We start from the raw sequence: 12,582 nt of genomic DNA, 5'->3' as shown, positions 1-12,582 counted from the left end.
GCCAACACGCTAAACTTGAATGGTTAACATGATGAACACTACACCTGCTAAACATTAGCACGTTAGCACTGTCACTGTGAGCGGTTAGCATTTAAAGCTCAACGTTTTGCCTGTGAAATATCTGCCCCAAAACAGCCCAATGTGATATTTTAAAATGACCCAACTAGACCAAAACCTAAACAATTACAATGATATTAAACAGAAATCCTGCAAGTCCTCACATTAGACTAGCTAACACCAGTGAACTTTGGGTTAAAAATTACCAAAATTGTTGATCATTTGGCTTAATCAATTACTCAACTGACCATTTCAGCCCTAATTACTACTTTATCCAAGGTAATACATGGACACTGCTTGTGACGCATGAGTATACTAAAAACAGACTTTAATTAAAATCTTTTAATTACCAAAATAAAAAGTTCAACATTCCCAAATACAAAGACCAAACCTTGCACACACTTACACCCTCTCTAAAGAAAAGTGCAACCTGCTCTGCTACTGTTCATGATTGTAGAGGGAATCTTTACTCTAATAGCAGCAACGTTGTGTGGGTACAGTCCAGAGCTGGATACTTCTAAATGAACCGGATTGGGGGGGGGGGGGGGGGGGGGGGGGGTGGTAACATTACCAGGTTCTGGTCATACTCTGGTTCAAGAGGCAACTTTAGCTCAAGCAAACCGATGCAGATACATTTCAAACCGTTTGACAGGAAACACCTTCTATACCACAGGTGTCAGTAAACTCGTAGCTACATCTTTGAATAGTTAGTTCAATACATCACTCCTACAGAAGAGAAAATCAACTACAAAGCATTAAGACACTTCATTCCACTCCCAACAATATACGACAATAAAAAAAAATGAACATTCAGTTTCACATCCACAGTTCAGATGGAAAACCGGGACGATGGTTGTATGAGTTAGCACCGATTTTTGTCTTTTGTCTCAAAGTGCTGAGACAGAGGTGACAGCGGAGGTTAGCTATTGCTATGATGACAGACTTTGTACGACCATTTTAACGTGTAATGCATGACAATATACGCTTATCTAACAAATAAGTGAATATAATTAATAATGCATTGACTTCATCATAAAATCACCAATATCCTTGAGTCGCAAACACAAAGCACCTGCTCCTTTGTGGGCTGAGTAACAGGAAAAGAAACTCAGTGATTTCTAATTCACTTTTTCCTCCGACTATTCAAGAATTAGCACACATGCTACCTCAGCCACCATTACCGCTCAACGTTTGCAGTGGGTTGTGAGCAGTGGTGCATTAACAGTGTTTTCTGCTAAAACGTGCCCCCCCCCCCACACACGCGCGCACACACACACACAGTCGGGTGAGAAGCATGATGACCCATTATTTGGCACCTTGTTCTTCTCTCCTGTGGTGAGGTTTGCTATGTGTCTCTCCTTGGTGTTACTAAGATATGTAGTCCCTTGCAGTGACAGTCGTAAAGAGAGATGTTCTGAAGCTACAGTTTATAGGCAGATCTGAGGGTGACCAGTTGTGTTTCAAAAAAGACTGCTCGTGGCTGAGTGCCACACATTCTTTACTTTGAAAAAATATGCCAGAAAAGCAAAACAGACACTTTTGGAACGAACACAGATATGAGATATGTTTACTTGAGAGTTGACCGATAGGCTCCTGTCCACTGGTGAAGCTGAAGACAATTTCTTAAGAAAAACACATTTGTTGTAATATTGCAATGTACAAACATAAGAGAATCTACAAAATAAGTCTTTTGGGGATCCAAAGGTTATGAGCTGCATGGTGGATGTAAGGTGCAGTATCAGTCTGAGCTGCTGCGGCGTTGCAGCGATGCATTAGGACTTGAAGACGTGCACGGCCCTCACGACGTACTGCCGGCAGATCGGGCACTCGTTCATCCTCTTGCCGCACTTGGTGCAGGTGACCATGTGACCGCACTCCAGGAGAACGCAGTCGATCGTCGCGTCCATACAGATCCGGCAGAGGCTGTCGTCTTGGATCGTCAGCGGACCCTTCTCACCGTCTGATAAAGACACAGACAGGTTGGGAAACTGATTTTAACGCAGCGCTAAAAAACAAAACAAAGTGATATAACATGCACTGAGGAAGGACAAAGGGCCGGCAACACAGAGTGAATATACACAGCTGACATACTGCAGTTCTCAGTATGATGTGCTTCACACGTTGAAGCACGTGAGTAGATGACAGAGGGAGATTAACCTCACGGTGGATCAATGTTCCTGGATCATGACAGAACTGAAATGGCTATACTTCGAGAAATGATTTAATCATTTCATCCCCAGTAAAATGGCCGGAGACCCTCACAGTGAATGGCATTCCACAGGGACGACCACATGCAAGGATTTCATAAAGAGGACAGTTGGATTAACGAATGAGAATGGGTTTCACGGTGAATACAGATGTGGTGGCGACACTGTTCGTACGATGGAGAGGCGAGTCACAGGTGGTGCATGTGACCGCGGCATCTGTAAGCCTTACCTGAGAGGGCCCCGTTGCAGATAGGAGGGGGGAGGGGCTCCACTTTAGTGTGGGAGGAGTAAAGCAGGCAAGAGACATACCATCATGATTCTGAATGCGAAAACTCATTTGAATGCTTATGATTGGTGCATTTTATTATTATCTACAGTATATCATATTGTCAGAGAAGGCCTTGTTAGGTTTCTATGGTTATAAAAACAGGACGTGGTTTACAATACCGACATCTAGGAGAGTGCACACACAGTTGAGTGACAGCTTACCTGTGGTTACAGTAGTGCTCACATTTTCCACTGCAAGAAAAATAAATCTAAATCAATACAGCAACTTACAAGCAAGAAATATTAGATTAAAGCCTATACAGTAGATACATTCTATATTAAATCGAATTACTTATATTAAAAAATGTAAAGTCAACAACTGACAAACTAAGGCACACGGTATTTATTCTGACAAAGTTGATACGCACATGATTTCCTGTTCTCCTTCTCTCTGTACAGTCTGTTGACCCGCTCCACCAGCTCCCACTTCTCACAGCACCCTGAATAGTTGACAAAGTTCCTGGCGAGGATCTCCTTCAGCTGCCTGACAGACAGGCCCTCGATGTCCCGCAAGCTGGAAAGGTCCGAGAGAGACCCTCTGGCCCGACGCCGTGTCCGAGGACTGACCTGAAGGAGCAGATATCCAGACATTAGGGACAAAACAAAAGCGGACCTTGAGATTCTCCATGACAAACATGGGAGATTAGCATCATGCAAAAACAGTGAGTGGGATAGCACATGACACGTAGTGACAGAAATTTATGGGCAGAATGATTTCACAATGACAGCAGGAAATCTGATCGGTCACAGATCACCTCAGGAGTGTGTTCACTCCCGTCCAAGTTGAGGAAAGACACAGAAGTGGCATCACCTATATCCTGCAACACAACAGCAACAATGACTAACATTAGTGAGCACTACATGCAAGAGGATCAGGATTAGACAATATTCAGCTCACTGACACCTTGGGAACAACAATGTCTCGCACCTTCCATTCATAGAAAAGCTTACTGCTCCCTAAGCGGGCCAAGTACAAGTATTTATAGTGGATCCAAGCTGATTGAAGCTGAGCTCCCTATAGTGCCAGCTATGGTGCTTCTTATACTCTTTTACTTTTTGTTTCTCTGCTTTCTTAAACAGATAATTACAAGGATATGGCTGATGTGTGGTGCTATTAAAGATCATACATGGTTTAGAGTCGGTCCTGACCTGGTTGGCATCGGAGCTATCACTCCTGCTGAGCTGCTGCTCCTCCTGAGAGGCGACTAACGCAGACAGCTCGGAGGCCGACTGCGTGGTAGAAGGAGTCGGCGTGTACAGGGAGCGCGAGCGGAGGCTGCTCGTGTCGGGCTCCTCCGCTTCCTCAATGCCTTGGTGACAGAGCACCAAGTCCACCAGGTCCTCTTTTTCCCTGCAGGTATCGGTCGGGATGTTACGAAGCAGCAAGTACTGACGCAGGTCCCGGACTCGCAGGCGCATGAGCCGCGGCCGCTGAAAGGCTGTCGCTTTCAGCAAATGACATGTGGCACAAATGCGCAGATTCTCCTGAAGCACGGAGCACAGAGAGCAGAAGCTCTTCTTGCAGTCGCAGCAAATATACTGCAGGAAAAAAAAAAAAAAAAAAAGTAATGGGAATGAGGTAATTTCAGATTGGGGACAACTTCTGCCAAAACTGCCTGAAAAAAAGAACTCGGCATTTGACATAAAAATGTGGCCAAACGTTTTTAATCAACCCTTATTTTCAAATTTTAACATTAAAGTGTGATATGACATTAAAATGAGGAAAACAGGAAGAGTGGAGAGACAACATTTAACTAATTACTGGAAAGCATATCAATGCCAGTATACCTTTCCTTCATTATTCAATCACTCACATCTGCTCTACCTCTCCAGGCACAGAGACAGGAGGCAGCTCATTGCTTTTAAGTGACAAACATCAAACGGTAATAAATGCAAGACGTGGGATTAGACTGGCACAGTGAGCGAGTGAAGCACAGGGTTCAGACAAAACGAGACCCTGAGCCATACATGAACATGAGCACTGCACTCAGTGAAGATATTACAGAGAGAGTATGGTGTCCATCTGTCTCTGCAATCAGCTAGAACAACACAGCCTTTTCAATAGAAATAAGAAGCCCCTGGGTGTAAATTAAATTAAGTTTATCCTTTTTTTTGCCCCTCTGCTTCTATGCACCTTTTCCTTCTAAATAAGTCAGTGGACTAATTAACATACGCTGGCATCACACAGAGGATCCAGACACCTACCTTCCTCTTAAACACTGAGAAGGCCTGACCACAGCCCTTGCATACAAGACTGGGAGTCCCTGAGCTGGTGGGCGGGTATGTGGAGTATCCCGCACTGGGGGCAAATCTGAAGGGTCCAGCACCGGCCCCAAATCCTGGCTGCTGGCCTCGGACGGCCCCAGTACCCATGACTTCATTCAGCAGACCACAGCATGAAGCCCACATGGACGAGGCCCCTGCCTGACAGTCAGAAAACAGTATTTACCACTTTCACATTCATCTAGTTGATGTTGAAGACTGTAGCTACTAACTACAGCATGCTAAAAGCATCATTCATGCACATGGTTAACAAGTCTTATTATTTGTATAGAGCCCACTTATGGGTGCTTGTTATAGATGAGGTAGTGCTAGTTTAGTTTAAAACAATAAAGCACAAACCATGAAGACAGGAGGAGCAAAAAGCCAGAACTGTCAAAACACTGCAACAGAGCAAACAAGACAATTAAGCTAACGTTAGCTGCATAGTTAATTAAACATATTTTTGATAACAAGTTGACGTTAAAGTGGCAAGACAGCAGAAACATAACGTACATTAAAATAAATTTGCCTAAATAGCTTTAAGCTTAACATTACAAAAACGTCGATGTTACGTGACAGCTGTCAGAGTCGCTGCCTATTCGACCGTTATGCTAGCTAACTAGCACAGGCTAAGATAAAGCGTTCCATTAGCTAACGTTAGTTAAAGCTACCGTTAGTTAGCTGCTGCTAGCGACAGTCAAGCAGAGCTAACATTGGATCACAGGTTACGTAAAGAAAACGACACCTTCATTGCAGCTCCGGCGCGTCTAATGAGAAAGTGGAGGTTGACGGTGTTACACCGTCAACCTCCACTTTGACGCAACATGGAGCATCACTTCTAATATGCCTGGATGTGTCTTGTCTCGATGTGATGAGAGCAACGGTGGAGACCCGAGCACTGCTACTGCTACTGCTTCTTCTTCTTCTTCTTCTTCTTCTTCTTCTGTCTGATGCTGCTGCAGCAGCCTGTAGGCACCGACATAGTTTTGCTGCCCTCCACAGCTCATAAGTAGAATTGAGTTTAGTCTACTTGACCCCGGTTATCAACACTGGGCAGGTGTTGAGTCTAATTATGTTTTTTAATTAGCAAACATCGCAATTCTGTCTCATTGTTGGTTCTGACAGTCTATGGTGTGCGTACCGACTTCTACCAGAACTACCTGACTGTTACGTAAATTATGTGACTTTCAAGCATTTTTAACTTCCGTTAACGCGACTCTCTTTTCACACGGCTCTGCCCACAGGGGCTACATTTCAGTCCGCGCCAATAACAAACGTCTCCACCTGATGACCTAGGACGCCGCGTCACCATGTTTTGAGTTTCAGCGCGTCCACAACTCTTCACTTTACATATATCAATGGTCCACAAGCCAAACCCAGGAAAATAGTCCCATTTTCAGGTTTAACGATGGAAACCAGAGCCAGTGTCAGCTCGATGGTCATGTATGAGGACGAGTCTGTTGATGTTCGCTACGGAAACGGAGCCCAGTTACAACTGTCTCCGTGTGGCTGCGAGTTCATGCTGGTTAAACCCATGGATCCCTCCGGACATCCTCTGCAGTCCACCGAGAGGATCCGACAAAGGACAAGATTCACCATCAGCACGTATAAGGTGCAAACATGAAGTATTATTGGTTGGTAGTCCCAGTTTAAAAAAAGGCTCAAATTGAGGCTTGCTGGGAAAAATGTACACAGTTAATTTAGGCTGTCATGTGTATTATGCAGAGAGCCCCTGTATTCAATATGATGGTGTCATTTTTACAGGAGTTGATGGTGGCTGCATTGGCATTTAGAAATAAATATGCTACTCAACCATATCTGCCGGAGGAGCTCATCCCCGTTGACCACAAGAAGGTACCAAGAGCTCATTCCTAGTCCACTATTAGTACCTCAAATTATTTTAGGGAATGATATTTGCAGCCTATTTTGTTTTGCTTCTCCTCCTGCAGCCTTTTTTCAGCATTGACTCTGACGCGCAGTGGCCTGAGTGGTCTTCTTGCGATGGTGAGCTGGGACCTGGAGGAGAGACTATCATCGGGTCGGAGGGAGGACGAGCTGTGTTGATGCTGTCGCCCTCAGGTGAAGAATTCTCCGTCGAGTTTACATGCAGCCTCAGTCAGACTCAAAATCAGCGCCGCATGGTGCAGGGCTTCAGCAGAGACTATGACAGCAGCTCAGGCATTCGTCAGCAAGGAAGCAATCTGATCTGTCGCACCACGGATGGCGAGAACCAAGAGGTTCATCAGGGAAGAGGAAGCACAAGGAATGAGTCTATTAGACCGAGGTCTTGTTCTCCTCGGATCATCAGCACTGCTCAGCCAAAGGTAGTGCTTCACAGTAATATTTCTCTGCTTGTATCATGGCTTTGATTCAATATTTTACCTTCCTCCCCCCCAGCCAGAGAAGATGTACCAATCCACCACAGTGGTCCAGCATCACTCCTGCTGCGCTGTTGCCCCCATCTGGTGCTATCCTCTCTCCTTGGCCCGCCATCTCTGGACGGCTCATCTCTCTAAACCTGAAGATGTCCGAGTAGAGGGAACCAGCGATCTCGCAAAGGCACAGGGGAGAATAACAATGTCAGACGTATCCATCAAAGAGAGACGGTCTCACCTTCCTCAGGCGCTGCCTCTCACATGTTCATCACCTCACTGGCACAGGTTAAATGATCAAGTCACTTGCGTAAATATCAGACATGTAGAGCACTATCTAACACTGTTCACCGACTGATTTAAGCTTCCTTACTCATTTATTTAAGGTGGAAGGTTAAAGAACCACTGGCCGAAAAAGAACATTCAGACCAAGATCTTGCAACAGAGTTGGTGAAAGTGATGTGGTGTCAAGGAGTCACCTACAGGTCGGTATGCAGGTTTTCAGGTTCAACAAGGACCGTGAAGATTTTGTGCTGATTCTGATTTTAAACGGCTTGTTATGATAAAACATGGCAATATAAGCTTGTTTGCAATTAAATGAAGGGATGCCTGATATATATACACAGCTGTGTTGTGACGGAGTTGACCTGTATGTCTCCTGTGTAGGATACTGAGTGGGGTGGTCTCAGTCATCGAGGTTTGCCCGGGAGACGGATCAGTCATCCGCTCCAACGGTGTCCTTAACACTTATTTTACCCATTACAAACCTGATCTCCTGTCACGGCGGGTAAATTTCAGTCTCTCATCATATAAGTGTCTTAAATTTAATTAAAATATCCCCAATCGGGCGTTAATCGATTGTGTCTATCTCACAGGTGAAAGAGATAACGTACCACCTGAACAACCTTCAACCGGACGTACCCGGACAGCTGTACTCTGTGAGCTCGGTTGTGAGTCGTGCAAGCAGGTGAGCCGCCGCTTCATCACAGTCGGATGATTTTGACGACTCGCAGTCAATGACCGTCACGTCACTGTGTTTCAGGATCCTCACTTGCTACGACGAGGCCAAGCAATCACTGAAGCTCCCTGTCACTCCCAGCTGCTTGCAAGACGTCAATGAAGTAGTCCCTGCCCACATTACTTCAACTGTTAATATCTGCGGTATTTACAGTGTTCAAGCTTCTAAATTGTTGGCAATTTTTGTTTCCAGGGGAGACATATTTCTACACCAGCAAGGATTGAAGAAAATCTGGTTGAGCGGCGTGTAAATGTCACACAGACGGTAGAAAGTCGGTGAGTTATATTTTTCTGATAATTATTTTGGTATTTTATCAATAAATGTGTAATTTAATATTATTTCAATTCCATGTAGGTCAGATCTTGTAGCTGCAGAACTGGAGAAGATAAAACGATTTAACTGTATCCTTTGCAAGGGGCTGTGGACAAGTTAGAAATGTTATATTATCATATCAGCTGGTAGATAATGCTGAGGAACATCGTGCATGCTCTTTAACAACCTCTGCCCAGTTCTGCTGGACAACAACCACCTGCTAAGAAGTGAGAAATGTTGTGCAAAACCGGAAGGTAGCTCTGCAGAAGAGGTGACTCATGAACCAGTGAATGAAAACTGCATCGCTGAGGCTCTTCAGAAGACATCCAAAGCCATACAGGACATTGATGCTCTCATATCTGCAGCCACACTGACTTGAGAGAGTCCTGCCTAAGAGAAACGTTTTCAGAATACAAAACCCCAACATATTAGCTTGATGCCTTTTAAAAGCTGTAAACCTGTTTTACTGCTTTTTGTTGAGACCGAAATAAAGATTTTTCGATATCAATGCTGGCACATGGCTTTTATTTTGGATTTACTATTAACTGTCAAAGGTTGTATTTAACTACTGACTGCCAAAACTACAAACTCTGGCATGCCTCCAAACAACATTCACACAGATAATGTTTTCCCAGTTGCTGATTACCATGTCTTTATCACCACACAATCCCTTCCTGTCAACTTGCAGTGGTAGAAAATATCTTTAACATTTATTTCCTGCCTACACACATGACACATTCTGGTTGCAATGTAAAAGGTGTTACTAATAAAAAAAGACCTCCGTTTTGACTATTTCTGGGTTGTAAACATAAGTGCATGAGTTTTAATGTAGCTTGCTGTGGTGTTCCTTTGAACCACATGCCTCAGGTGCAATGTGCATGTCAGGGACCAGAATCTTATTTTGTAACAGTGTGTCTCCAAAATGTTTTTATGAAATCATTAAAATAATAAAAGGAAAACTGCAAATTCCTGCTGTTAGGAGAAAGGATTCCAGTGTTCAAAGCCTGCTGCATGGAGTCAGTAATGGTACTTTTAAGTGCATTTTGTATTGTAAACAAGAGTTATTAATCTGGTATATCATTTCATATGCTATGACTTTTATTCTCTATATTTGGATCAGAACATTCCCGTTACAGTCCGTCTTTTTTAACATAAAGGTCACAAATTCTCAGAAACTGTCAAAAATGTATGTCTTGAACTATTGAATCATTCATTTTCAAAGGCTAATCAGAAGGTGGATGTTAGTTGAATCACACTAAGCAGACACCACTTGCCTTTTCTCACTCAGTTAAGAGTGACTACTTCCTGGATAGATGGGGCATTTTTCTGTAGTAAACAGCTGTATCACACAGCCTCTGGCCACACAGACACACACCAGCACTTCAAACCAGAATCAAAGATCTGGTAAGTGGTTACTGACACATTTCTTTTCAAGCAATTATGCACTTTGTGAAATCCTCATTCATAGTTCTCTCATCTTTTTGCCTCCTGACGAGTGGATGTAATGTTACGTATGTTCACACTTGTTAATCTGTAACTTTTGTCTTGACGTTACAGGACTTAATAGGATTTTCTTCCTTCTCTTTAAAGGGAAGACAGCTATACATCTCGGGACTCATGGCTCAATTCAACACAAGTTGCAACTCTTTGCCAGATGCTTCCTATAAACCCGCAGTTCGACAAAACGTGCACGCTGTATCCTCTGTTCAAGCTAAAATAGCTGCCTTCAAGGGAAATTTGAAAACACAGACCCAGGAATTAGATGTGCCTTCGTCTCCCAAAGTGAACCAGCACAACAAATTCTCTCTGGCACAGCAAAGTTTGAGTCACAGAAATGATGGGGTGGTAGACATCACCAGCACTAAACCCCCCAAACTTCCCAAAACGCAGAAACCCAACTACATCAGAACATGTGGAACCCAAAATAACCTCCAAAGAGAGAGCACTGTTCCTGTGAAGAGGCTTCCTGCTGTGCTTGCTCTGGGAAGCCCGCCTCCGAGGCCTCCTAGTGTAGACATTCATCGATTCGGAATAAATCTAAAATATGCCAATGACGGTAAGAAACACCTTTAAATGCTGGATTGTTCCCACACAATTGTTGTGTCTTCAAATACTATAATGTAGTAGAATGTTCATTGATGGAGTGTTAAATTAAGATGGCATTTTGGTGTGACAGGACTGGGGACGAAGATACCACATCCTGTTGCTCCTCCGCCTCTACCTCCACGTCTACATCGGTGCCCATCATCCAACCATGCAGCTACTCTGTAAGTGTCCATATTGTAGAGCTGCTGTAGCAAATTATAACAGCATCTGTCATCATGGTCGTTGGTTATGAGCTTCATCAAACTCATCCACTGTGGATTCACGGTTGCAGTACTCTGCCTGCTGCCTCTCACAGGAAGCTGTTGTCGTTTGTCAGATCCTTAGTCTCATCAATACCCTCGAAGAAATGTGACTTTCGTTATGCACACTTGCAAAGATAAAATACATCCCAGTCTGCCCATAAATTGTTTGAATTGATAAAATCTCTTTCTGACCATAATCAAGGAATCAACAGGATGAGAGCTATGAAGATGGCGGCATCATGAACCCTCCACCGCTCCCCCTTGCAGGTCGTGCCTATGTTTATATCATTTTACTCAATAAATTCACCATTATTTTAATCAGTGAGTTGCTGAATTACTTGTTGCTTTGTTTTCACAGAATATCCTTTAAAGAGGGCAGAGGTAATCTATTCATCCTGCCATTGACCCAAGGTGATTGGTTCAATGAGGAAATGATATTTATGTTGACTGTTAGTGTTCATCACTTTGATCTTTTTTTGTCTCTACAGGCAGATATGAGAGAAGACTTGTACGAAGAAGTCAATCATAGATGGTAAGAATCAGGCAGAAATAAGGCAAATATTGAATTGTATACTCGCATACAATATATATATTTTTTCATTAAAGGACGGAACAAGCAAAGAATAGTGGAAGAGAGGATGCAAACCATGGCAAAGTCGCAGAGGAGAGACAGGAAGTAAGGTTTCAGTAACTTTGTATATTGTATTAAGTTTATACTTGCTACCGAAATGGTGCATTTAAAACAGGTTTGATGCAATGATAACAATTATAATCAGAAGCCAAAAGGAACCATCGTGTCGGAGGAAATTACAGGGCAAGAGATAAAATCTAAGACAGAGCAGAAAAAGAAGAGTGGCCAAGAAGCAAACAAGACGTTCAAGGTAAAAGCACAAGGTCTATACACATACGTATGCTTTATTTATATCTGATGTACCAACACATTTAAATACACTACCACCGTGAAAGCAGTATGTGCAGATGTCATTTCATGCAAGTTGCAGAACAAACCACAAACACCTTAATAACAGGGATCAGGTAAATAACTGACATCTCCTTATCTTCAACTAGATTAAAGGACACGTTCACCTAACCACAAAGAGGAAGGAACTCGTTGATGTTAAAGGAGGAAAGGCAGACTTGTCTCTGAATCAAGGAGAGATTATAGAGGACGTCCACAAAACGGGTAGCCCAGAGCGACAACTGTGCTCACTAACAGCAACACAATGTAGAGGACAAAGAGGTGATGGTTGAAATATACACTAACATAATGCCCAAGCAATGATCTATGCTGATGTTTTGTCATATGTTCTTTCAGATGACTATGTGAAGAATGAGTCTGTCAATACAGGCCATGATGATTTAAAAGAGGAGGAGACCGGGACTAGGATTTACCAGTCTGAAGCAGAGTCAGCTATCTATGATGACGTCAGAGAACCAGCTGAGGTTTGCAGGTGCAAAATGCCTCTAAAATACTCCACAAACATCTTTAAAGACAAAAATATATGTTACGTTTCTCAGTCACACATATGATCTCTGCTCATTTTACGATTTTTTAACGTCCTTTTTAGTGGACTTAACGTGCAACATTATCAGCGGTTTGTATTGCTTTAAATTTATTTTATTTAAATATGACAATACACATTCGCATTTTTTTCCTTCTTGTTTTTGAAACAGTCAGA

General features: G+C 43.2%; 2 protein-coding genes across 7 annotated transcripts; one reads left to right on the top strand and one right to left on the bottom strand.

The window, feature by feature from the left end:
• Positions 1–384: 384 nt before the first annotated feature.
• Positions 385–5,875, bottom strand: rnf34a (ring finger protein 34a). 5 transcript variants are annotated; one of them, XM_076104810.1, is made up of 9 exons: positions 5,684–5,875; positions 5,599–5,637; positions 4,797–5,015; positions 3,741–4,130; positions 3,347–3,409; positions 2,960–3,158; positions 2,754–2,783; positions 2,494–2,535; positions 385–2,017 (listed from the first exon to the last, which is right to left on the bottom strand). In XM_076104810.1, exons 1-9 carry the CDS (start codon positions 5,858–5,860, stop codon positions 1,830–1,832), a joined length of 1,347 nt encoding a protein of 448 aa, XP_075960925.1. In that variant the 5' UTR covers positions 5,861–5,875; the 3' UTR covers positions 385–1,829. The 5 variants fall into 5 exon arrangements, with proteins under 5 accessions (XP_075960925.1, XP_075960929.1, XP_075960926.1 ...); XM_076104814.1 differs by lacking the exon at positions 5,684–5,875 and adding an exon at positions 5,214–5,254 and having other exon boundaries at positions 5,599–5,643; XM_076104811.1 differs by lacking the exon at positions 2,494–2,535.
• A 255-nt stretch (positions 5,876–6,130) lies between these two features.
• Positions 6,131–9,496, top strand: cunh5orf34 (chromosome unknown C5orf34 homolog). 2 transcript variants are annotated; one of them, XM_076104436.1, is made up of 11 exons: positions 6,131–6,465; positions 6,618–6,707; positions 6,803–7,177; positions 7,251–7,513; positions 7,612–7,710; positions 7,892–8,012; positions 8,101–8,192; positions 8,268–8,346; positions 8,436–8,518; positions 8,598–8,644; positions 8,753–9,496. In XM_076104436.1, exons 1-11 carry the CDS (start codon positions 6,262–6,264, stop codon positions 8,932–8,934), a joined length of 1,635 nt encoding a protein of 544 aa, XP_075960551.1. In that variant the 5' UTR covers positions 6,131–6,261; the 3' UTR covers positions 8,935–9,496. The 2 variants fall into 2 exon arrangements, with proteins under 2 accessions (XP_075960551.1, XP_075960552.1); XM_076104437.1 differs by having other exon boundaries at positions 8,603–8,644; positions 8,753–8,893.
• Positions 9,497–12,582: the final 3,086 nt, after the last annotated feature.

This window comes from Anarhichas minor, unplaced genomic scaffold (assembly GCF_050575085.1).
Source record: "Anarhichas minor isolate MPS153535 unplaced genomic scaffold, ASM5057508v1 ptg000030l, whole genome shotgun sequence".
In the NCBI taxonomy this organism is placed as follows: Eukaryota; Metazoa; Chordata; class Actinopteri; order Perciformes; family Anarhichadidae; genus Anarhichas; species Anarhichas minor.
The sequence above is the reverse complement of the archived record's forward strand: the minus strand, read 5'-3'. Positions and strand labels throughout refer to the sequence as shown.

Excerpts from the sequence above, each read along its gene's own strand:
- rnf34a (XM_076104810.1), bottom strand. The coding sequence starts at position 5,860 with ATGAGCTGTGGAGGGCAGCAAAACTATGTCGGTGCCTACAGGCTGCTG. Across the intron at positions 3,410-3,740 it reads ATAGCTCCGATGCCAACCAG|GATATAGGTGATGCCACTTC; the intron begins GTCAGGACCGAC and ends GTTGTGTTGCAG. Across the intron at positions 3,159-3,346 it reads GGAGTGAACACACTCCTGAG|GTCAGTCCTCGGACACGGCG; the intron begins GTGATCTGTGAC and ends CTGCTCCTTCAG.
- cunh5orf34 (XM_076104436.1), top strand. The coding sequence starts at position 6,262 with ATGGAAACCAGAGCCAGTGTCAGCTCGATGGTCATGTATGAGGACGAG. Across the intron at positions 7,178-7,250 it reads TCAGCACTGCTCAGCCAAAG|CCAGAGAAGATGTACCAATC; the intron begins GTAGTGCTTCAC and ends CCTCCCCCCCAG. Across the intron at positions 7,514-7,611 it reads TCATCACCTCACTGGCACAG|GTGGAAGGTTAAAGAACCAC; the intron begins GTTAAATGATCA and ends CATTTATTTAAG.